General features: G+C 43.5%; 1 protein-coding gene across 1 annotated transcript; it reads left to right on the top strand.

Annotated features, from left to right (window-relative positions):
* Positions 1-1,784: 1,784 nt before the first annotated feature.
* Positions 1,785-21,975, top strand: LOC125465117 (cornifelin homolog). Its single transcript, XM_048558266.1, has 5 exons — positions 1,785-1,915; positions 12,237-12,397; positions 14,348-14,484; positions 19,503-19,600; positions 21,859-21,975. Exons 2-4 carry the CDS (start codon positions 12,286-12,288, stop codon positions 19,593-19,595), a joined length of 342 nt encoding a protein of 113 aa, XP_048414223.1. The 5' UTR covers positions 1,785-1,915; positions 12,237-12,285; the 3' UTR covers positions 19,596-19,600; positions 21,859-21,975.
* The last annotated feature ends 342 nt before the right edge of the window (positions 21,976-22,317 follow it).

Genomic DNA, 22,317 nt, shown 5'->3' with positions numbered 1-22,317 from the left:
AGGGGCCACAGATTCAAAGTGAGAGGGGACAAGTTTAAGGGAGATATGCAAGCGAAGTTTTTCATGCAAAGAGTGGTAGCAGCCTGGAATGCACTGCCAGAAGAGGTAGGTGGTGGAAACAGGCACATTGGTGACATTTAAGAGGCATCTGGATGGTTACATGAATAGAGAGGGATTAGAGGGATATGGACCAAATAAGGACAGAAGGTTTTTTTTAGTTTAGTTAGGGCATGATGATCGGCACAGGCTTAGAGGGCCGAACGGCCTGTTCCTGTGCTGTATTTCTCTTTTGTTCTTGAAGCACCAAATGTAACTGCACAGGTAGAGTGAGTGATTGGAAAAGTGAATGTACTGTCGTTGCTCATTTTAAGAGGTGAGGAATATAACAGCAAAGTTTTTACTGCAGCTCCTCAGAGCCTTAGTCAGACACAACTTGAGGAGAGTGCATAGATTTAGTTTCCTTATTTGTAAAAAGATAGAATAATTATGATATTCAAAAGGCATCTGGATGAGTATATGAATGGGGTGGGTTTAGAGAGATAGGGGCCAAATGCTGGCAAATTGGACTAGATCAGATTGGGATGTCTGGTTGGCACTGACAAGCTGGACTGCAGGGTCTGTTTCCATGCTGTTTGACTCTGACTCTATGAACTCTTTTCAAAATTGGAATGGTTTTAGAATGTAGGAAATGCAGCAACCAAATTGTTCACAACAAACTCCTATGGACCGTGCTGAGGTAAATGGGCATTGATTAGTATTTGTGATGTTGGTTGATGGATACATATGAGCCAGAGCACCAAGGAGAACTCCCTGGCTCTTCTTTAATATAGTATCATCGAATCTTATACATCCACCTGACAGTTCAGCTGGGCCCCAGTTTAACAGTTCATCTGTGTGGCAGTCCAGCACTTCCTCAGTACTGCAGCAGAGTTGCTAAAGTGAGAAGTGAAGTCACAACTTTCTAACTCAGAGTGCAGTGTGTCACTTGGCTGCAAAATCAAGTCAAACTATGCACAAAATTACATTGAACTTTATTAATTTTTTTTAACTTTATTGCTATTCTTTTTCATACTTTCCTTAAAACTCTTTGATCTCTGTTTGTTCCTTTGGTCTGTATAATTTCCCTTTGTCAGTAAAAGGTTCAGTCTGTGAAATCTTAACCTGTACCCACCTCTGGCTTGACCTGATGATGGATGTTGTCCAGCGGCCCATTGCAGGAATGCTGGCTGAGATGTTAACTATCACAATGAGGTTGCAAATTCTATTGTCATTCTGTTTTCTAACTTCAACTCTGTTCCAATTTCCTGAGTGCTTGTGTACCCAACAACTTCATCCAGGTGAGGACTTAGAACCACAGAGGAGTTACAGCACAGAGCGGGGTCATTCCAACCATTGTGTTTGCGCTGGCCCTCCGTGTTAGCAATACTACTCATCTACCTTCTCCCGGTAGCCCTGCAACTTTTTTCCTTTTCAGATAATGATCCAGTTCCATCTTGAAACACTGGATTAAATCTGCCTCCACCACAATTTCAGGCAACACATTCCAGACCTAAAACTGGCTTCTTTTGCCAATTACATTAAATCTGTGGCCTCTGGTTCTTAAGCCTTGCACTAATGGAAACAAGTTTCTCCCTGTCCACTCTGTCCAGGCCCCCTCATGATAGTAAATAGTTTCACAGAATGACTGTGCCTTATTCTGAGCTCTGTTTCAGTCCTACTCCGTATCAGTTGTGGTAACACCATGTCAGATGTGGTAACCGACACAGGAACTCAATGTTGCACAGTCTGAGGGACAGTCGATGGTCGTTCACTGTTGCACATGCTCAGTTCAACTTCTTCTCACTTCCCCCTTCCTTACACTTGAAGCAATCTGAAAGCGCAAGTTTTTCGATCACCAGAATCCTGCTTCTGACAAGTAAGTGGTGTGTTTTGTTTTGCATTTTAAAGATCATTTAATCATGTACTGGATAAGTTTAGGTTTACTTAATTCTGGATACCTTCCTTCCACTGCCCATCAAAGGGTAAACAAGTTTTCCAAACGTCAAAAAGCTGGAAAAATGCAAGTAAAAACGAGACTTAGGGATCCAGGTGCAGAGATTATTAAAAATCATGAATAGGTACAAAAAAAAATTGAAAAGGTGAATAGAATGTTGGTCTTTATACTGAGGGAACTGGAAAATTGTAGATAGAAAAAGCTTGCTTCAAATGTACAAAGCCTTATTTCGACCACATCTGGAGACACTGGGAGCCGTTCTGGACACCGGTCCTAAGAATGGTATTGGCCTTGGAGGGTGTGCAGTACAGACTTATCAGAATGACAATTAGGCTTGAAGAGTTTAATCATGAGGAAAAGTTACCCAAATGACAGTTGTATTCACTGGAATTTAGAATGTTAAGAGCGACATGGTCAAAGTGTTCAGAATGTTAATGGACTATTCGTGCAGAGAGAAACTGTTTCTTCCATAAATCGCAATTGATGCTCTATTTAAAATCTGAGATTCATAAAGTCTTATGGGGAAAAAGCAACTTATTTAGTTTGTTCACAGACTAGGAATCTAGAATTTCCTTTACCACCTTGGCATTGGCAATTCGAAAGTCCCCTCGGATGGGCATTAGGGCTTTTGCTTTTCTTGATCTGTGTTCATGATTTGCACTTCTGTGTTAACCATAATTTCAACGTTTGCAGATGATACAAAATTTACAAGTATTGTGAACTAAGAGTAGGTTAATCATATACTCCAAGAGGACTTAGGCAGTCTGGTGGACTGCGTAACAATATGGCAAATGCAATTAATGTTGAGGCTTGAGAAATTTTTAAAAGCATTTTTCATTTGATTTATGATTGTCACAAGCATCTCGGCACATTTAAAAGTTTTGTTTCACATGCAGTACAAGCAGATCATACCATGCAAAATGTATAAGTGTAAGAGAACAAAGTTAGGAATACAATTTTATGGCTGCAGAAAAGGTGCACAAAGACCGAGATCAACTTTAAGTTTAAAATTTGAGAGATGCATTCAAAACTCTAATAACAGTGGGAAGAAGAAGCTGTTCTTGAATTTGTTGGTGTGTGTATTTAAACTTTTGTATCTTCAACCTGATGGAAGAGATTGGAAGAGATTATAACCGGGGTGGGAGGGATCTTTGATTATGTTGACTGCCTTCCCGAGGTGACAAGACATATAGATGGAGTCAGTGGATGGAAGGTTGGCTTGCGTGATGGACTGGGCTGTGTTCACGACTCTTTGTAGTTTCTTATGGTCCTGGGCAGAGCAGTTGCCATTACCAAGCCGTGATGCATTTAGATAGAATGCAGTCTCTGGTTTTTGGCATGCTTGCCTTCATTGATCAGTCCTTTAAGTATAGGAGTTGGGAAGTCATTTTGAGGTTCTACAGGACTTGGTGTTCTGGAATACTGTGTCCAGTTCTGGTCACCCAGTTATAGAAAGATATTATTAAAAGAATAGTGTTCAGAAAAGATTTACCAGGATGTTGCCGAGTATGGAAGGTTTGAGTTATAAAGAAAGGCTGGATAGGCTGGGACATTTTACACTGGAGCGTAGGAGGTTCTGAGCCGAACTTATAGAAGTTTAAATAATAATGAGGGGTTTAGGTAGAGTTAATGGTAGTTGTTTTTTCCCTGGGATGGGGGATTTCAAGACTAGAGGGCACATTTTTAGGGTGAAAGGGTGAAAGACATGAGGGACAAATTTTTTACACAGAGGGTGGTTCACATGTGGAATGAACTTCCTGAGGCAGTGGTGAATGTGGGTCCAATTACAACAGTTTAAAAGATGTTTGGATAAGTACATGAATAGGAACGATTTGGAGGGACATGGGCCAGAAACAGGCAGGTAGGACTAGTTTAGTTTGGAATTATGTTTGGCATGGACTGGTTGGACCGTGCTGTATGACTCTCTGTAAAAAATCAGCCATCTCTATGTCAGAGTGATTTACAAAGAACTCTTCCTCAACTCGCCATGAAATTAACTTAACTTAAAAAAAGGAATCAAAGTTGCTGCAGGATTAGAGCACCATGCAAATATGTGCAGAAGTCCTCATGACTGAAACATGTCAGCTTCTTAGTGAGGAGTGGTACTGGTGCAGGGACTGCATGGCTTTTCCTGGTAATATCTTGGTAATATCTTCCTTTCCTGGAATCTGCTTTCCCCAAATTAGTACTGATTCAAGGTGTCACAGGTGAGCTCCTTCTTTGTGTCTGACCTCTGAGGTCTATGACCAGTGATGTACCACAAGGTTTGATGCTGGGTCGCCTGCTTTTTGTCATCTATACAAGTGATCTCAATGTGAATATAGGAGGTATGATTAGTAAGTTTGCAGACAACTCCAAAGTAGGTGGTGCCATGAACAGGGATGAAAATTATCTGAGTACAACAGGACCTTGATCAGATGGGCCAAAGGGCTGAGGAATGACAGATGGAGTTTAATGTAGATAAATGTGAGGTGTTGCACTTTGGTAAGGCAAACCTGGGGAGGACTTATACAATTAATGATCGAACCTTGGAATGTGTTGCCGAACTGAGAGACCTAGGAGTTGCAGGTAGACTGGGAAGTGAAGAAGGCATTTGGCACACTTGCCTTCATTGGTTAGAATATTGAGTATGGGAGTTGGATGTCATCTTGCGCTGTACAGGACATTGGTTAGGCCACTTTTGCAATACTGCATTCAATTCTGGTCTCACTACTATTCGAAAAATGTTGCTAAACTTGAGAGAGTGCAACTTGCCAGGATTGGAGTGTTTGAGTTATAGGGAGAGGCTGAAATGGCATGGAACATTTTTGCTGGGATCATTGGAGGCTGAGTTGTGACGTTATAGAGGTTTATAACATCATGAAGGACATGGATGGGCTGAATAGCCAAGGTTTTTTCCTAGGGTGGGGGAGTCAAAAGCTAGAAGGCATAGGTTTAAAGTGAGAGAGAAAAGATTTAGAAAGGACCTGAGGGGTAACTTTTTCACTCAGAGGGTGGTGCATATATGGAATGAGCTGCCAGTGGAAGTGGTAGAGGCTAGTACAGTTAAAACATTTAAAAGACACCTCGATGAGTATATGAATAGGAATGGTTTAGAGGGATATGGGCCAAATGCTGGCAAATGAGACTAGGTCAGATTGGGATGTCTGTTTGATGTGGTTGAGTTGGACCGAAGGGTCTGTTTCCATACTGTATGACTCGATGACTCTGTATCTGAAGGCTAGGTTAGTATGGGAACATTGTTGCACAGGATTCTGTATTTTCCAATTCTTGGGTATACCCCAGTCTGGCTGAATGAGCCAGTGAGGTGGAGAGAGTTGATTAAATCAGAAGGTGATTTTTCAGGCTGTAACATCCCAACATAGAATAACAGTTCCACTTCAGTGTTCATCACCAATGCATCATCTAACTCAATTAAAGCATCAGGAAGAGGTTATTATGAATATTCTTCAAGGTATCTATCAAGGTAAGTCTTATTCTCATTTCTACTGTGGTTCCAAATGCTCTGGTCTTCCATTGTATTGCTGCCTTTCACTTACAACATGGCTCAGTCCTTCCTTTCAGAGGTCATGGGACGTTGTTCAAAATTAGCCATCCCTATAGCAAGAGGCTACTGTAAGGACAGTATTGTGCAGCTCGTCCATTTGTTTTAAAACTGGTTTGGGGATAGGGCTGGTTCAAATCCAGCAAAGTGCCAGGTTAATTGATGGTTTTGATGACAATTGCCTTCCTGGCGTTGATGTATGCGCTTACAAGCAGATGTTGCTGCAGCAGAATTAGAATAGGAACCTTCAGATTACTGAATTCCTGTTCAGTGGACAGCAACATTCACAGAGAAAATATTATCAACTTGTTAAGAATTTCATAATTAAGCCACAATTCAATTGAATCAGCCCACTGACTCCCACAGCTACCTAGAATACACCTCCTCCCACCCACCCTCCTGCAAAAATTCCATCCCCTATTCCCAAATCCTCCACCTCCGCCACATCTGCTCCCACGATGAGACATTCCACTCCCGCACATCCCAGAATGCCACGTTCTTCCAGGACCGCAACTTTTCCCCCTGCAGTGGTCGAGAACGCCCTTGAATGCGTCTCCCGCATTTCCCGCAACAGATCCCTCACACCCCGCCCCCGCCACAACCGGCCCCAGAGGATCCCCTTCATTCTCACATACCACCCCATCAACCTCCGGATACAACGCATCATCCTCCGACCCCACCACCAAAGCCATTTTTCCATCCCCACCCTTATCTGCTTTCCGGAGAGACCACTCTCTTTGCGACTCCCTTGTCCGCTCCACACTACCCCCCAACCCCACCACACCCGGCACCTTCCCCTGCAACCACAGGAAGTATACACTTGCCCCCACACCTCCTCCCTCACCCCTATCCCAGGCCCCAAGATGATTTTCCATATTAAGCAGATGTTCACCTGCACACCTGCCAATGTGGTATATTGTATCCATTGTACCCGGTGTGGCTCCCTCTACATTGGGGAAACCAAGCGGAGCCTTGGGGACTGCTTTGCAGAACACCTCCGCTCGGTTCGCAACAAACAACTGCACCTCCCAGTCGCGAACCATTTTAACTCCCCCTCCCATTCTTTAGACGACATGTCCATCATGGGCCTCCTGCAGTGCCACAATGATGCCACCCGAAGGTTGCAGGAACAGCAACTCATATTCCGCTTGGGAACCCTGCAGCCCAATGGTATCAATGTGGACTTCACCAGCTTCAAAATCTCCCCTTCCCCCACTGCATCCCAAAACCAGCCCAGTTCATCCCCTCCCCCCACTGCATCCCAAAACCAGCCCAGCCTGTCTCCGCTTCCCTAACCTGTTCTTCCTCTCACCCATCCCTTCCTCCCACCTCAAGCTGCACCTCCATTTCCTACTTACCACCTCATCCCACCTCCTTGACCTGTCCGTCTTCCCTGGACTGACCTATCCCCTCCCTACCTCCTCACTTATACTCTCCTCTCTACCTATCTTCTTTTCTCTCCATCTTCGGTCCGCCTCCCCCTCTCTCCCTATTTATTCCAGTTCCCTCTCCCCATCCCCCTCTCTGATGAAGGGCCTAGGTCCGAAACATCAGCTTTTGTGCTCCTGAGATGCTGCTTGGCCTGCTGTGTTCATCCAGCTCCACACTTTGTTATCTTGGATTCTACAGCATCTGCAGTTCCCATTATCACAGAGCATTGATACCTAGCTGAGTGCCAGTACCAACCTAAGGGACTGACTGGCCCCCTGATCCTATATTAAATGGAGTGGAATATTTTACTTGCTGCATTTTGGGATGTAGAACAATTCAACAACATAGAGTGTAACATAGTATGATGAGATCAATAAATAAAACGGAGGTCCAGCTAGTGGAAATGTAATCGCCTTCTATATTTCCAGACTTTTTATTTCTTACTTACTATCTCTTTTCTGTATTATTTTAATGCTAATGTGATGGCCAACATATTTTCTTCAAGCAACAACCAAAACAGATTCACAAAAATAAAATATTGCAGACGCTGGAGGTCTGAAATAAAGGCAGAAAGCACTTGCAATAACAACCGAAAAAGTGTGTATGCTGTAAATCAGGAACAAAAACAGAAGTTGCTGGAAAAGCTTAGCAGGTCTGGCAGCATCAGTGAAGAAGAAAATCAGAGCTAATGTTTCGGGTCTGGTGACCCTTCCTCACGTCTGCACATGAAATTTTCATCAAGTCTGTCAGCATCTTTGGAGAGAAAAAAATGATTTAATGTTTCAAGTTCTATATGGCATTTCTTTGGAACTGAAGAATTAAAACAGGCTGTTATCTCACTGATATTTGTGTGATCTTGCTGAACACAAATTAGCCACCGCATTCTCTACACAATATTGCAACAGTGACCTCAGTTCAAAATGACTCCTGTGGCTGTAAACTACTTCGGGACTTCCTGAAATTGTGAAAGCCATTAAAGAAATGCAAATATTTTATCTATTTCAAAAATTTTTGGGAAAATTATGATGAAGGTTTAAAGAGCTGCCCCAGCACCTTTTGTTAAATTTCAGCCCCTGGTCAGCTTTAATGTGTAACTGAAACAGAAGTTGCTGGAAAAGCTCAGCAGGCCTGACAAGATCTGCAAAGAAAAATCAGGGTTAGCTTTTCGGGTCCGGTGTTCTAAGAAAGGGTCATCAGACCTGAATTGTTAACCCTGACTTTTCTTCACAGATGCTGCCAGACCTGCTGAGATTTTCCAGCAACTTCTTTTTTTGTTCCTGATTTACAGCATCCGCAGTTCTTTCAGGTTTTAGCTTTAATGTGTATCCTGTTTCTGATGGTTGTTTGGTGCAGTTTGCAATGCTCTACTTCCTGTAATTTGTGGTTTGGTGGTTTGGCTTTATGTTGCTTACTTCTTCCTCATATAGTCTTATTCACCAAACAGGAGATAGCTAAATACTTGCTGCAAATGATACGGATCTGAGAATTGAGCCTGTATTCTCCCTGGCTTTGGGATCCGAGCTGGGATTTTCTGAGGAATTGTAATCTCATTCAGATTGCCACTCCACTGTGTTCTTTTAATGAAATGAAAGAGCTCCTTATTTCTGATAGGAGATTCTGCTCAGGCTTCCTCCAGAAATGTGGAGCCATACTCCCATCCAGACAAGTTCCTTGCAGGGAAAAGTGATATGGTTAACCTAAGCCTCACCTTAACCATGTCTCCCTTTGCACAGCTGAATCACATTCTGTCATTTAAATGGCCAGCATTATAAACAATCTCTTTGACAGCTGTTATCAAATGGTATGTACAAAAGGTAAGTGTGAGGGTGATGCTGAGAGTGTAGGATGCCAGATGGGAAGTGGGTGGAGGTGCTAGGTGAGTAGGGGGTACAGTACCAGGAAGGAAAGGTGCCAGGTGGGTAGATGTAATATGCCAAGTTAGAAGAATACCCAGTTGGTAGGGGGCCCAGTTGGTTGGGATAAGGTGCTAAGGGTGCCAGGTCCATAGGTTGCTAGGAGGGGCAAGTAGGTGATGGATTGATAGAGTGGGTGGGTGTAGGTGGGATATATCAGTTCAGGTGCAGAGATCAAATCTGGCAGCAAGGCAGTTCAATCCTGAGGTTGGCGGAGGGGAGGTGGGGAATGGGGAAGCCATAAAATGTATGCGGAGAAGTAGGCCATTTGGCCCATAATGGCTGCTCCTCCATTCAATGAAATCATAGCTGATCTGATAATCCTCAACTCTATTTTCCTGCCTTGTCTTCCTAACCCTTGGTCCCCTTACTGGTTAAAAATGAGTTTATCACAGCCTTGAATATTCTTAATGACAGCATTCTACAGCAAAAAATTCCAAAGATTCACTATCCTCAGAGAGAAGAAATTCCTCCTCATCTCTGTCTTAAATGCATGCCTTTTACACTGATATCATGCCCTCTGATCTTAGACTCACACAAGGGGAAACAACTTTTCTGTATCTACACCATCAAGTCCCCAAAGAATCTTGCGCATTTCAGTATGGTCATCTCTCATTTTTCTATATTTCAGTGTTCAAACCCAGCCAACTCAACATCTCCTCATAAACCAATCCCTCCATGGCCAGGATATCTGGTTGAATCTTCTCTCAACTGCCCCCAATGCTAGTATATCTTTCCTTAGATAAAGGGACCAAAACTGTTCACAATATTTTAGCTAAGATAACAAGGTGTAGAGCTGGATGAACACAGCAGGCCAAACAGCACCATAGGAGCAGGAAGGCTGACGTTTCGGGCCTAGGCCCTTCTGGGTTTGACTAGTGCCATGTACAGCTTTGCAGGAATTCCCTATTTTATACTGCATTCCCTTTGAAATAATGGTCAACACACCATTTCCTAATTATCTGCTAAACCTGGAAGCTAGTTTTTTGTAATTAAAGATGAGTGCTCCCAAATTTCTCTGTACTGCAGATTTCTGCAGTCTTTCTCCTTTTAAATAATCATTGAATCATAAAATCATACAGTACAGCCCACTGAGTCTGCATCAACAAAGAACTACAGTAAAGCTACAGAGACCCACTTTCCAGCACTTGGTCTAAAGCTTGAATGTTATGAAATTCCAAGTACTTTTTTAAAAGGTGTGGTTTCTATTTCTACTACCCTGCCTAGCACTGCATTCCAGAACCCCACCACCCTCTAAATGAAAAAGATGTCCTCAAATCCTCAATAAACCTCTGGCCTTTCACCTTAAAATTACGCCTCCATTATTATTCAACTATTGGGAACAGCCCTCATAATCTCGTACACCCAAATCAGGACCCCACCCTAATCCTCTCTGTTCCAAAGAAAACAACCGAGTTTATCCAGTCTCTCTTCAGAGATAAACTGATCCATCCCAGGTAACATCCTGGTGAATCCCTTCTGCAACTCCTCCAGTGCAATCATATTCTTCCTACAATGTGGAGACCAAAACTGCACCCAGTACTCCGGCTGTGGTGTAACCAAAATCCTGTACAACTCGAATATGAACTCCTGCTCTTTTAATCTACTGAGAATGTTCGTATGTGGAATGAACTGCCGGAGAAAGTGGTAGATGTAGGTACAGTTACAACATTTAAAAGACATCTCAAATAGGTCCATGAACAGGAAAGTTTTAGAAGGATAGGGGCCAAACACAGGCCTATGAGACTAGCTTAGATTGGGAAACTTGGTTGAATTAGACCAAAGGTCTGTATCCATGTTGTATGCCTCAATAACTGTCCTGTGGGCATTCTTATTTATCCTAATAACTTGCCTTATCACCTTCAGGGATCTGCAAACCCCCCAAGACCCTTCTGTTCCTCTGAGCTTCCTAGTATCCTGCCATGTCTTATTACAAAATTAAACTCTTTTTTCCCTTGTTAAAATAAACAATCTCACAATTTTCCAACATTATATTCAAGCTGTTGAGTTTTTGCCCATTTGGTTAACCTGTCTATATCCCTGTGCAAGATAACAAAGTGTGGAGCTGGATGAACAAAGCAGGCCAAGCAGCAACTTAGGAGCACAAAACCTGACGTTTCTTCTGTTGAAGGGTCTAAGTTCGAAATGTCAGCTTTTGTTCTCTTAAGATGCTGCTTGGCCTGCTGCGTTCATCCAGCTCCACACTTTGTTATCTCGGATTCTCCAGCATCTGCAGTTCCCATTATCTCTATATCTCTGTGCAGTCTCTTTGTGTCATCCTCTTCACTTGCCTTTTCCTCCTGCTTTTGTGTCACCCACAAACTGGTGATAGCCTGGTGTCAGGCGAAGGTGCTGGGGCTGCAAGGGGTCTGAGGAAGGTGTAGTTAGGGGTTTGTGCAGTTAGTATTGACTCAGTTGAACAGTTAAGAGTTAGACCAGGTATTCAATAATCTAACTTTCCCTGAGTAACTGTTTACTTAACTCCAGCTGAACTGTGTGACTTCTCCAATTTAAGTGGATATTGTCAGAGGGTGCCAGGCATAGATAGAATTGTCCATCAGAATCAAAGATTTTCTAGGCAGGTCCTTCAGAGTGTGCTATGACAGGGATCCTTCAGGGTTACCATGTACAAACCTGAAGTGCACTTCAGAAATGATTGGCCAATGGAAAATCCAGGCCATGATGTTTAGTTTTAGCCCCTGCAATAAAACCTGGAAAAAAACTCAGAAAACCCAGGGAAAGACAACAGGACTGGTTGCTGAATTCGGAGAAATGGGTAAAGGGACAATACATTCTGGAGACAAAGAAGGTGTCAGCTGATGTAATTAAAATGAATTTTCGAACTTTCAAATTTTCACGGTTGGGACCTGATGGAGTTCCTCTGTTGGAAAGCAAAGATAGTGAGAGTTAGGAACTTATTGAATTGTGGAACATACGGCTGAAGGAATTGGGAGCAGAAAACAGCAGCAAAGCAATGGCCTTTCTTTCTTTCACATTTTTCCTTTCAATTCTCCATGCTGTCTCAACAAACCATCAACCCATACCCCAACAAACCGTTGACCCATTCCCTCATGAACTAACGGCCCATCCCCCAATGAGTCATTGATGCACTCCCCTAGCAAGCCTCATGAGCTCACATGTGAATCATTCTGTCTCTTTAAATCTCTGACCAAGGTTGTGATGCTCTCTGATTGGTTCATTCATATTGTTCTTGCATTTTTCACTTTATCCAGTTGTATCATACTTCCTGGTGACCCTGCGAAGCTGTGCCTGATTGTGACAGATTGTACAGGTTTGTGTGTGTTATGAGTTGGTTTGCAGGCAGTGTGGTTCAGCCAGTGTGTTCTTTCCACAGCCAGCCCATTTGCTGTACTATCTGAGCCTTACCTCTTGCTGTTAGGAGTATGAGCCTGCCAGGTGTTATCACCCAGCAACCCCTCACAGAACGTCGCCCACTGATTGGAACAGGCTCATGGAGCTCAGGAATCTGTGACCTGGCTGGCAACATCCCTGTCTGTAAGTACAAGCATCGGGGCAGAGCAGAACAAGTGGCAAGGTGTCAGGATACAGGGAGAGATCTGGTCTGAGCAGTGGCGGGGCTGGAGGTGCAAGTTATTGAGAAGTGGTCACAATGAGTCATGGAATGAAGGGAGCCCTGAGGAATGTCAGGGTGACGAACAGGGCAGAGGTTCAGCTGCGGTTAAGGAGGTATGACAAACAATAGCAGTCAAAGCAGGGTGAGTCCAATCGACCCTCAGGGCGGCACAGTGGCTCAGTGATTAGCACTGCAGCCTCATAGCACCAGGGACCCGGGTTCGATTCCAGCCTCAAGTGACTGTCTGTGTGGAGTTTACATATTCTCCCCGTGTCTGCGTGGGTTTCCTCCAGGTGCTCCGGTTTCCTCCCACAGTCCAAAGATGTGCAGGCTAGGTGGATCGATCATGCTAAATTGCCTGTAGTGTTCAGGGGTGTGTGGGTTATAGGGGGATGAGTCTGGGTGGGATGCTTCAAGGAGCGGTGTGGACTTGTTGGGCTGAAGGGCCTGTTTCCACACTGTAGGGAATCTAATCTTCAGGCTGGCTTGTCCATTCATTAGGATCTGATCTGATTGTGGCCTTTCCTGTCTGCACACCCTGTCCCCATAATAACCCAATAACTCAATAACCCTATATCCTTTATCAATTAGAAAGATTTGTTGAACTCAGCCTTGAATATATTCAACTTCTCAACCTTGATTAGTCTCTGGAGAAGAGCATTCCAAAGGCAAACCATCCTCAGAGAGAAGAAATTCTTCCTCATTTCCAAAACAAGAGACCCATTATTCCCAAACTTTTCACTTAGCTTGAGCCCCTCACTCTCTAACAACTGTTTCAAACCCCTCAGAGGGGGATTGTTTTCTGTTGCCAAGTAGACAGTCCCTGTAACTGTGTACATTCATCATGTACCTGCTAAACGTCTCCACAAAACCAGGAATTCAGCATCTCAGTGGACCAGTGGCTAGGTAAAGTCAGAGAGTTTTTCAGAACTCCTGCTTTTTCCACGGTGCTGTTGGCAATCAAAAACACCTCACTGTGGACCCAGAGAGAAACCCACTCCCCACACAGGCCATCACATCCTGTACTGAGGAGGGTACATTAGGTCTCAATAACTAGTGCCCAGAGCACTGAGAAGACTGCTGTGCCCAATGCGGGGACAGTCACTGTTGGGGTTCAGGGCTGTGGACAGTGCATGTGGCAGCAGGGGAGGATGGGCTTTGTGCTAGGAGCAGCTTCAAGCCCTGTGATTTCCGCCCCTGCTCCTGCTTGGATTGAAACATTGTGTATGACATTGCACACAAACTCCTATACATCAAGATCATAAGAAGTAGGAACAGGAGTAGGACATTCAGCTAATCAAGTTTGACTGCCATTCAATGACACCATGGCTGATCATAAACTCCAGTTGGATTTAGTCTTGAAGACTCTTAATGTGCCAACCTCACCAGTCCTCTTTGGGAAGGAATTCCACAGATTCACCACTGTCTGAGAGAAGAAATTCCTCCCCACTTTTGTTTTAAATGTGCAGTCCCTTATTTTAAGATTAAGCCCTCTGGTCCTAGAAATAGCTTGTTTCCATCTCATGTAACATTCGGCTGGATCCTCTGTAAACACTGGCACCCTCCTCTGGACCCTCTATAAACACTAGCACAGTCCTCTGGATTTTGTGTTCGCATTCCACATACCCGGGCGGATAGACATCTACAACCTGCTGCACTGAGGATGCTACGAAACGTCTGCGGGAACAACAAACTAGGTCGGCGAGCCAACCAACTGTAACCCTCACAACCCGAGCTACAAATCTACTACAAAACCTTAGAAACTGCCCTCTCCTGAGTGGGGCTGTAAAATGTTGTGATTCTGGTTTCAGGAAAGACAATAAAAATCTTTGGTTATGATGTGTATTAAATATGGATTGTAAAACCCACAGGTATCCTAGGTGCTTTGTGCCCCCAGATTCTGGGCTGTCATTTGGCTCACAGTTATGGAGAGAATTGTTGCCTGCCACTGGTTCCGGGGGGTCTGATCGCTCTGAGAACTCACATGAGACTTTCCTACAATATCGAGGTAAGTGAAGCAACTCTTCACACTCTTACACCACCCACGGTCTAGTGTATACCAATCCTGAGGTCAAATAAACTATTTTAGAGTCAAGCGCTAACTGCAGTGCCCTTTCACCTCCACTCTGAGACCACCTCTGAGCCCCCATGACCTCTGACCCCTGATGGCTTCTGGAACAACAATTAGCAAATAACATTGGCAGTGGAATGTTGAGAGCCAGACTAAGGCCTTCATTGCCAGCAACAGCATCTAACCCAAACCCACCAATCACTGAAAAAAGCTTCCTTCGCCAATCCCTGAGGAAGTCTCCTCCACCAATCATCAAACAAGTTTTTTCCACCAATCCCTGAACTTCCATCAATCTCTCAACAGGTCCCTGTTCTCCAGTTCCTCTCCCAGATTCGGAAGAAGGGTCCCAGATTTTGAAACATTAACTCTGCTTCTGTCTCCACAGATGCTGCCAGTTTCTACAGCAACCTCTGTTTTTGTTACTTTCAGCATCTGCAAGTCTTTGATTTGTCTCCCAACAGGTGTACTTTTTAAATTGTTAATTGTCTTTTAAACCTTGGTTTCAATTGTGTTTCTCACTTCTGTCTTCCATGGAGATTTCAATCATGCCTTAATGAACCTAACATGCTATAGCTATTCATTTATAGCACAAAGCTAATCAGAATTATCTGATAGGCTAGCTCCATCCCCTGTCTCTCACACACCACATCCATAGTGTCTGCAGTACCAGCTTACTCCTCCCAATATCACTGGGGAGACAAGGTCTCCTTGTCCCCTCTAGCTGACAGTTGAAGCCTTTACTCCAGTGAACATTTACTATGATTCACTTTAATTTTAATGTTTTAAAAGTCACTGTTAATTTCTTCAGCAGCAGGTGAATGTTTTAGTTTGAGTGTGAACTGATGAAGACATGAAGAGAATGGGAGGGTGATACTAACCTTGGAGGGCAGCACGGTGGCTCAGTGGTTCGCACTGGAGCCTCGCAGCGCCAGGGACCCAGGTTCAAGTCCAGCCTCGGGCAACTGTCTGTGTGGAGTTTGCACATTCTCCCCCGTGTCTGCGTGGGTTTCCTCCGGGTTCTCCGGTTTCCTCCCACAGTCCAAAGATGTGCAGGCTAGGTGGATTGGCCATGCTAAATTGCCCGTAGTGTTCAGGGGTGTATGGGTTATAGGGGGATGGGTCTGTGTGGGATGCTCCAAAGGGTGGCATGGACTTGTTGGGCCGAAAGGCCTGTTTCCACACTGTAGGGAATCTAGTCTTAACACTTAGAGGGTAGAGGAGGTGGGACAGGGACAGAGAGGTCAGAAAAAAACATTTATTTATTTGATTGATTTATAATTGTGTTTACTGTTGCAAAGTAAAGTGAAAAGCGTTGTACAAAGATACCTCTCTCTGGCACCATCTGGAAACACAGGAAAATATAAAATATAAAGGCAGAAAAACAAAGAAATAAGTTGAACGACAGGGTAAGAAGCTTCATGTAACAGGCTGAAATTCCAGCAACAGCATGAAATGTTTGGGCCTATTTGTCGCTATGTTTTGGCCATCCACTCAGTTGTTTCACTGAGGGTTTAAGGGTCAGGGCATAGAGAGACTGAGGGTCTGGGTCCCTGATGCTGTGAGGTAGCAGTGCTAGCCACTGAGCCACTGTAGAGACTGAGGATCTCCATAACAAAGAGTGCCCATCATCATCAGCATTCCCCTATCTCCTGCAGAATCACTCAGCCATACTTTTACCACCTATAGAATCAACAGCTCCTATTTTCCCATTCCCTGTCCTGTGTAAACTTCTGTTCCCTCAGACTCCTGTTGCCTCTATCAAGTCCTGCTCCCTCATGACCCTATCTTTGTCATCCCCAATGTCCAAACCTCATCATTGCATCTCTTCATGGCTACACCTCTCTCTATTTTAGAATCTCCTGTTGCTTGACAATCCCAGTAAAACACACTCTTCTTTTTCGCTAGTCTTTTGTGTGTCACCTTCCTCCCTTTGTGCCTTGATTGTCAGTCATGGCTGTAGTGTCTATGGCCCATTATTGAGAACTCCTTCCCAAAACCAAGCTGTTTCCACTCCTGTAAGATACACCCCTCACTTTTCATCCCATTTAACCAAAGTTTTCTTGCCATATCTACTTTCTTCTTTGATTTAGTGTCTAATCTTTTGAGGAAGCCTCTCTGGACCCCTGAGATTATGTTTCTTATTTTAGGGCACAGTATGAATGCAGATTGATGTTACATTGAGAATGTGGGTTACTATGATTGAGGAGTGCAGTGAAAAGCTGTGTCAAATGGGCTGGAGGGCATAGTGAGTAGGATAGATTGAAAGATGAAGAGAGGAATGTAGGTGGATTGGATTGAGTGAATTTGGGGGAGATTTGAGGGCATTTTTGGGTTGATTTGGGGCATTTTGAAGAGATAGAAGGGTATTTCAAGGAAGGTGAGAGTATTTTTGGGGCTCTTTAAGGGCATTGTAAGAAGAATGAAGGTTTTAAGGAGGTTTGAGGGTGTATTGAGGATGGACAAGGGTATTTTGGGGAGGGTGAAGGTGTTTTAGGAGGATGAGGGGGTTTTATGAGGGTAAGAGTATTTTGTAAGGATGAGGATATTTTGAGGAGGAAGATATTTTGAGAGGATGAGGGAATTTGGAAAAGTTGAGTGTTTAGGAAGAAGTGGGTATTTTAGGGAAGAAGGCATTTTGGGAGGATGAGGGTGATTGAATGGTTTTGAGGAGATTGCCTATTGAAGTCGATGTATGTGGGAGACAGCATTTTGACCCTGATGGCCATCAAATGTTGAAGAGAAGTGTCATGTTTCATGGATAGAATGAAGTGAAGGAGAGGATTTTGATATCAACAGACAACTGAATCCATTTCCCTCAAAGTGATTGTTCCTGAACCTGCCTGCTCTCTGTGATATCCTCATCTAATCTGCCAGGAAGTATCTGCGAGACTTACTGGTTCATGAACAGTTCATGGAAAGGGGGAATCTGTCTGGGTGCCTGTTCCCCATCACTGAGGAGTATGACCCAATGACCCAATATTGTTAAACTTGAAAAGGTTCAGAGAAGATTTATAAGGGAGTAGCTGGTGTTGGAGAGTGTGAGCCAGACAGAGAGTCTGAGTTGACTGGGGCCATTTTCCCTGGAGCATCGGAGGGTGAAGGGTGACCTTATAGAAGTTTATAAAATTATGGGGGACATGGATAGGGTGAATAACCACGGTCTTTTCTACAAGGTGGGGGAGTCCTAAACTGGAGGGCATAGGTTTAATGTGAGAGGGGAAAGATTTAGAAAGGACATGAGGTGTAACTTTTTTTACACAGTGGGTGCTGCATGTATGGAATGAGCTGCCAGAGGAAGTGGTGGGGGCTGGTACAATTACAACATTTAAAAGGTGCCTGGATAGGTATATGAATAAAAAGGGTTTAGAGGGATATGGGCTAAATGTAGGCAAATGGGACAAGATCAGATGGGGATGTCTGGTCAGCACGGATGAGCTTGAGTGAAGGGTCAATTTCGACACTGGTATGACTCTATGACTCTGTGATGCTGGACACTGTGTGTTTACACAGCAGCCAGAAGCGACTTTATAAGATGGAAAAAAATGTCACATTGGATTTAGAACTTTCAGTCTTATTCTCTCTTTGCAGATGCTGCCAAACATGATGAGCCAATCCAATGTTTTCTGTTATTATTAGAAATGGGGATTACGATGCCTCCTCCAATTGAAAGGCCACTAGTAGTAGCTGTCCAAGAGATTGTTGAAGAATTACCTATTATAGAGTGATACAGCATGGAAACAGAACCATCGGTCCAACCAGTCCATGCCAAACATAATCCCAAACTAAACTAGTCCCACCTGCCTGCTTCTGGCCCATGTCCCTCCAAACTTTTCTTATTCATGTATCTATCCAAATGTCTTTTAATTGTTATAATTGTACCCGCATCCACCACTTCCTCAGGAAGTTCATTCCACATGTGAACCACCCTCTGTGTAGAAAGTTTGCCTCTTATGTCTCTTTTAAATCTCTCTCCTTTCACCTGAAATCCCCCAATCCAGGGAAAAGGCAACTACCATTCAGCCTCACAACCTCCTACGCTCCAGTGAAAAAAGTCCCGCCTACCCAACCTTTCTTCATAACGTAAACCTTCCACACCTGGCAACATCCTGTTAAATCTCTTCTGAACCCTCTCCAGCTTATTAATATCCTTCCTATTACTGAGCGACCAGAACTGGACACAGTATTCCAGAAGAGGCCTCACCAGTGTCCTGTACAACCTTAACATAACTTTTCAACTCCTATACTCAAAGGACTGAAAAATGAAGGCATGTGTACCAAATGCCTTTTTAACCACCCTGTCTATATGTGATGCCATCTCCAAAGAATTATGTAGGTCCCTCTTGTTCTACAACACTATCCAAGGCCCTACCATTAATTGTATAAGCCCTATCCTCGCTTGTTGTACCAAAATGCAATACCTCACGTTTATCCAGATTGAACTCCAGCTGGCCTTTTTCAGCCCATTGATCCATTTGATCAAGATCCCTTTGTAACATTAGAAAACCTTCTTCATTGTCTATAATGCTACCAATTTTGTTGTCATCTGCAAAGATACTAACCATGCCGCATATATTCTCATCCAGATCATTTATATAAATGACAAACAAAAGAGGACCAAGAACCAAATCCTGTGGAACACCGCTGGTCACAGACCTCCAGTCCGAAAAACAGCTCTCCACCATTACTTTCTGCCTCCTGCCATTTAAGCCAATTATGTATCCAATTGGCAAGCTCACCCATGTGATCAAACTTTACTACCATGTGGCACCTTGTCAAAGGCTTTACTGAAATCTAAATAAACAACTTCTATTGCTTTGCCATTATCAATCTTTTTGGTAACTTGCTCGTTGTTGAGATGTTGGCGAATGTGGAATATCCTCTATATTTTAGGTTTTCAATGTGTTTTTAGCAGGAAAGATTTCTTACATATATGTAATTTCTGTCATGTGTTACAGGGAACAATTTGTGATGATGCCATAATGTTGATGTGCTGTGGTCCATGTGAGCTTTGTCGAATGACTCGTGAACTGCGTACCCGCAGTGGGTAGTGCTGGTAAGAGATGCAGCTACTTCCTTCCAAATGGAAAACTCTTTCCCACTCGATGTGCTCCTGTTGGCTGAGAATTCATCAGCACGAACTGAAACTCGAAATGTTTCCCTGTGAGTTCCCCTGCCCTTCTCTTTCCCAGGTCTCTTTTTGGTATTTATGCAACACCTTTTTGGATGCTCAAGTCCGGTGACTCCTCATGAGAATTGTTCTGAAGAAGAGTCACTGAATTCAAAATGTTTACTGTTCCTTTCCACCAAAGATGCTGCCAGACTTGCCGAGTTTCTCCAGCAATTTTTGTTTTTCTTTCAGTATCTAAGGAATCACAAATGTTTCTGAACATTGTGCAGAACATTTCCCAAGAGCCTAAGCTTCCCAAAGCATCAATCCTTATCTGCATTTGGTAGCACCATCACCACACTATCTTCATCTGATATTTCATATCACAGACTCATGTGATACACCAGGAAGCCATTTAACTTATCATATGTGTATCAGTGCTTTGAGAGGGTTTCCCTTTGAGTTCCCCTGCCCTCCTCTTTCCCAGATCTCTTTTTGGTATTTATGCAACTCCTTTTTGGAGGTTCTTATTAGATCTAGTTGCACCAGTCATTCAGGCAGTGTGTTGTATATCACAACAGCTCATTGTGAAAATGAGCTCCACTTGTCCTCTCCCCCAATTTTAGTTTTTGCAAATTATCTTAAATCTGTGACCTTTTGCTTTGCTCCTGAAAACAGCTAATGCTAAATTACTCTCAAAAACCTTTCATGATTTGAACACCTGTATTAAATCTCCCCTTAACCTTCTAGTTGCTAATAAGAGCAATTATAGTTTTTTGCCCCCGTCTCTGTACCCTTTCCTGCAAGATTTCAGGATCATGCAATGACATTCATTTAGACCTGCAGCCTGATTAAGATGATCTAAGCAAGGGGGGAAGGAGAATTGAATTGATAGCTTTTGTTATGAAAGAATGAGTGTGTAACAGTTAAATGGCCTGAAGCAAATTGACAGCCTGCTTTACAACAAAATACAAAATAAAGGAGTAGCACAGACTGTCAATTTTCTATTGATCATTTTGCATTGCTGTCCGAGATGAATTTCAGCCCCAGTAGCCAATTTAAATATTTTGAGGAAAATTAAAACTTCATTATCAAAGGTTATTGGGAGAAGATGGGGCAGACTCAAGGGGTCAAATGTGAGGAGGCGATGGCCTAGTGGTATTGTTGCCAAACTATAAATCCAGAAACTTGGCTTATGTTCTGGGGACTAGGTTCAAACCCTACCATGGCAGATGGTGGAGTTTGAATTTCATTAAAAATCTGAAATTAAGAGTCTAATGGTAATTATGAAATCATTGTTACTGACAGTAGCAAAATGCAGTTTAGTGGATTTGGGAGACAATAACACTTTAAGGACTTTGGACAGGAAAAGGAAGTTGGAGATTGGTCTAGGCCCGAAACGTCAGCTTTTGTGCTCCTGAGATGCTGCTTGGCCTGCTGTGTTCATCCAGCCTCACATTTTATTATCTTGGAGATTGGTTGGTAGTGTTCAGGAATGTTGGAGGATAGGTTTGATAACAGCACATATAATGGAGAGGGTGAGAACAATTAACAATATCAGCTCACATGACAAAGGGAATTTGAGTGCTCAACAGGTTAGGGGAAAAAGGTCCAAGAAGCAGAAAGTATATCTGACAGCGATGGTGAGCTCAGAGAGCACACAATGTTAGGTGGGCTGAATCAAGTGGAGAGTGAGAGTTCAGGACTCAGAGTGGCGGAGCACTGAAGGGCGTCAGTGAAGCAGATACATTTTTAAACAGTTTCATGCCCATTTGTATTAGTACAAGTTTCTTTTGTCCAGGTTTCTTAAAATTAAAGTGAATTCAATTTTTTAAATTTCACATGTTAGGACACACACAAAGGGCTGAATGCGTTCTTCCAGTACAGCTTCCCGTTGCTGTGAACTCCATCCTGGAATTTCAACTTGCAGTCTCCAATATTAAAATTTCAGTAAGAAACAACCAGCCAATGTTCCTGACCGTTATCTGACATTCCCGTTCCTAAATTTGCAGCAGCTGGGAGAGCAGCATGCAGAATAGAAAACCAATCAAAGTTCAAAACTCCAACTGAAGTTTGGGAAAGGGAATGTTCCCAGGTAGAGGGCATTGAGTGACACCCCAAACTACAACCCCTACCAAACCCTGAAAGTGTTATCAGAAGGAACAAGATTGCAGACAATGACATTCATTTTTTGTTTGTTGCAGATGCTGCAGAGAGGGCCCAGGTCTCCTTGCAGAGATCAGCGTACATTCAGACACAGACTCATGCAAAAATGTGGATCAGTGTATATTCTAATAAAGATGATGCGGAGCTGATGCAAATAGCTGTGTGGTGAACCTAAATCAAGATATCTCCAAACTGAGCTGTCTACAGCTCTAAATGTCAGCCACCTCTGACAGGACAGCACTGCCTCAGGACTGACCATCTGACAGTTCAGCACTGCCTCAGGACTGACCATCTGACAGGACAACACTGCCTCAGGACTGACCCTCTGACAGGACAACACTGCCTCAGGACTGACCCTCTGACAGGACAACACTGCCTCAGGACTGACCATCTGACAGAACAACACTACCTCAGGACTGACCATCTGACAGGACAGCACTGCCTCAGGACTGACCATCTGACAGTTCAGCACTGCCTCAGGACTGACCATCTGACAG

The sequence above is a fragment of the Stegostoma tigrinum genome, chromosome 24, assembly GCF_030684315.1.
Source record: "Stegostoma tigrinum isolate sSteTig4 chromosome 24, sSteTig4.hap1, whole genome shotgun sequence".
Taxonomy (NCBI): domain Eukaryota; kingdom Metazoa; phylum Chordata; class Chondrichthyes; order Orectolobiformes; family Stegostomatidae; genus Stegostoma; species Stegostoma tigrinum.
Note: the sequence above shows the minus strand (reverse complement) of the source record. Positions and strands in the feature narration are given on the sequence as shown.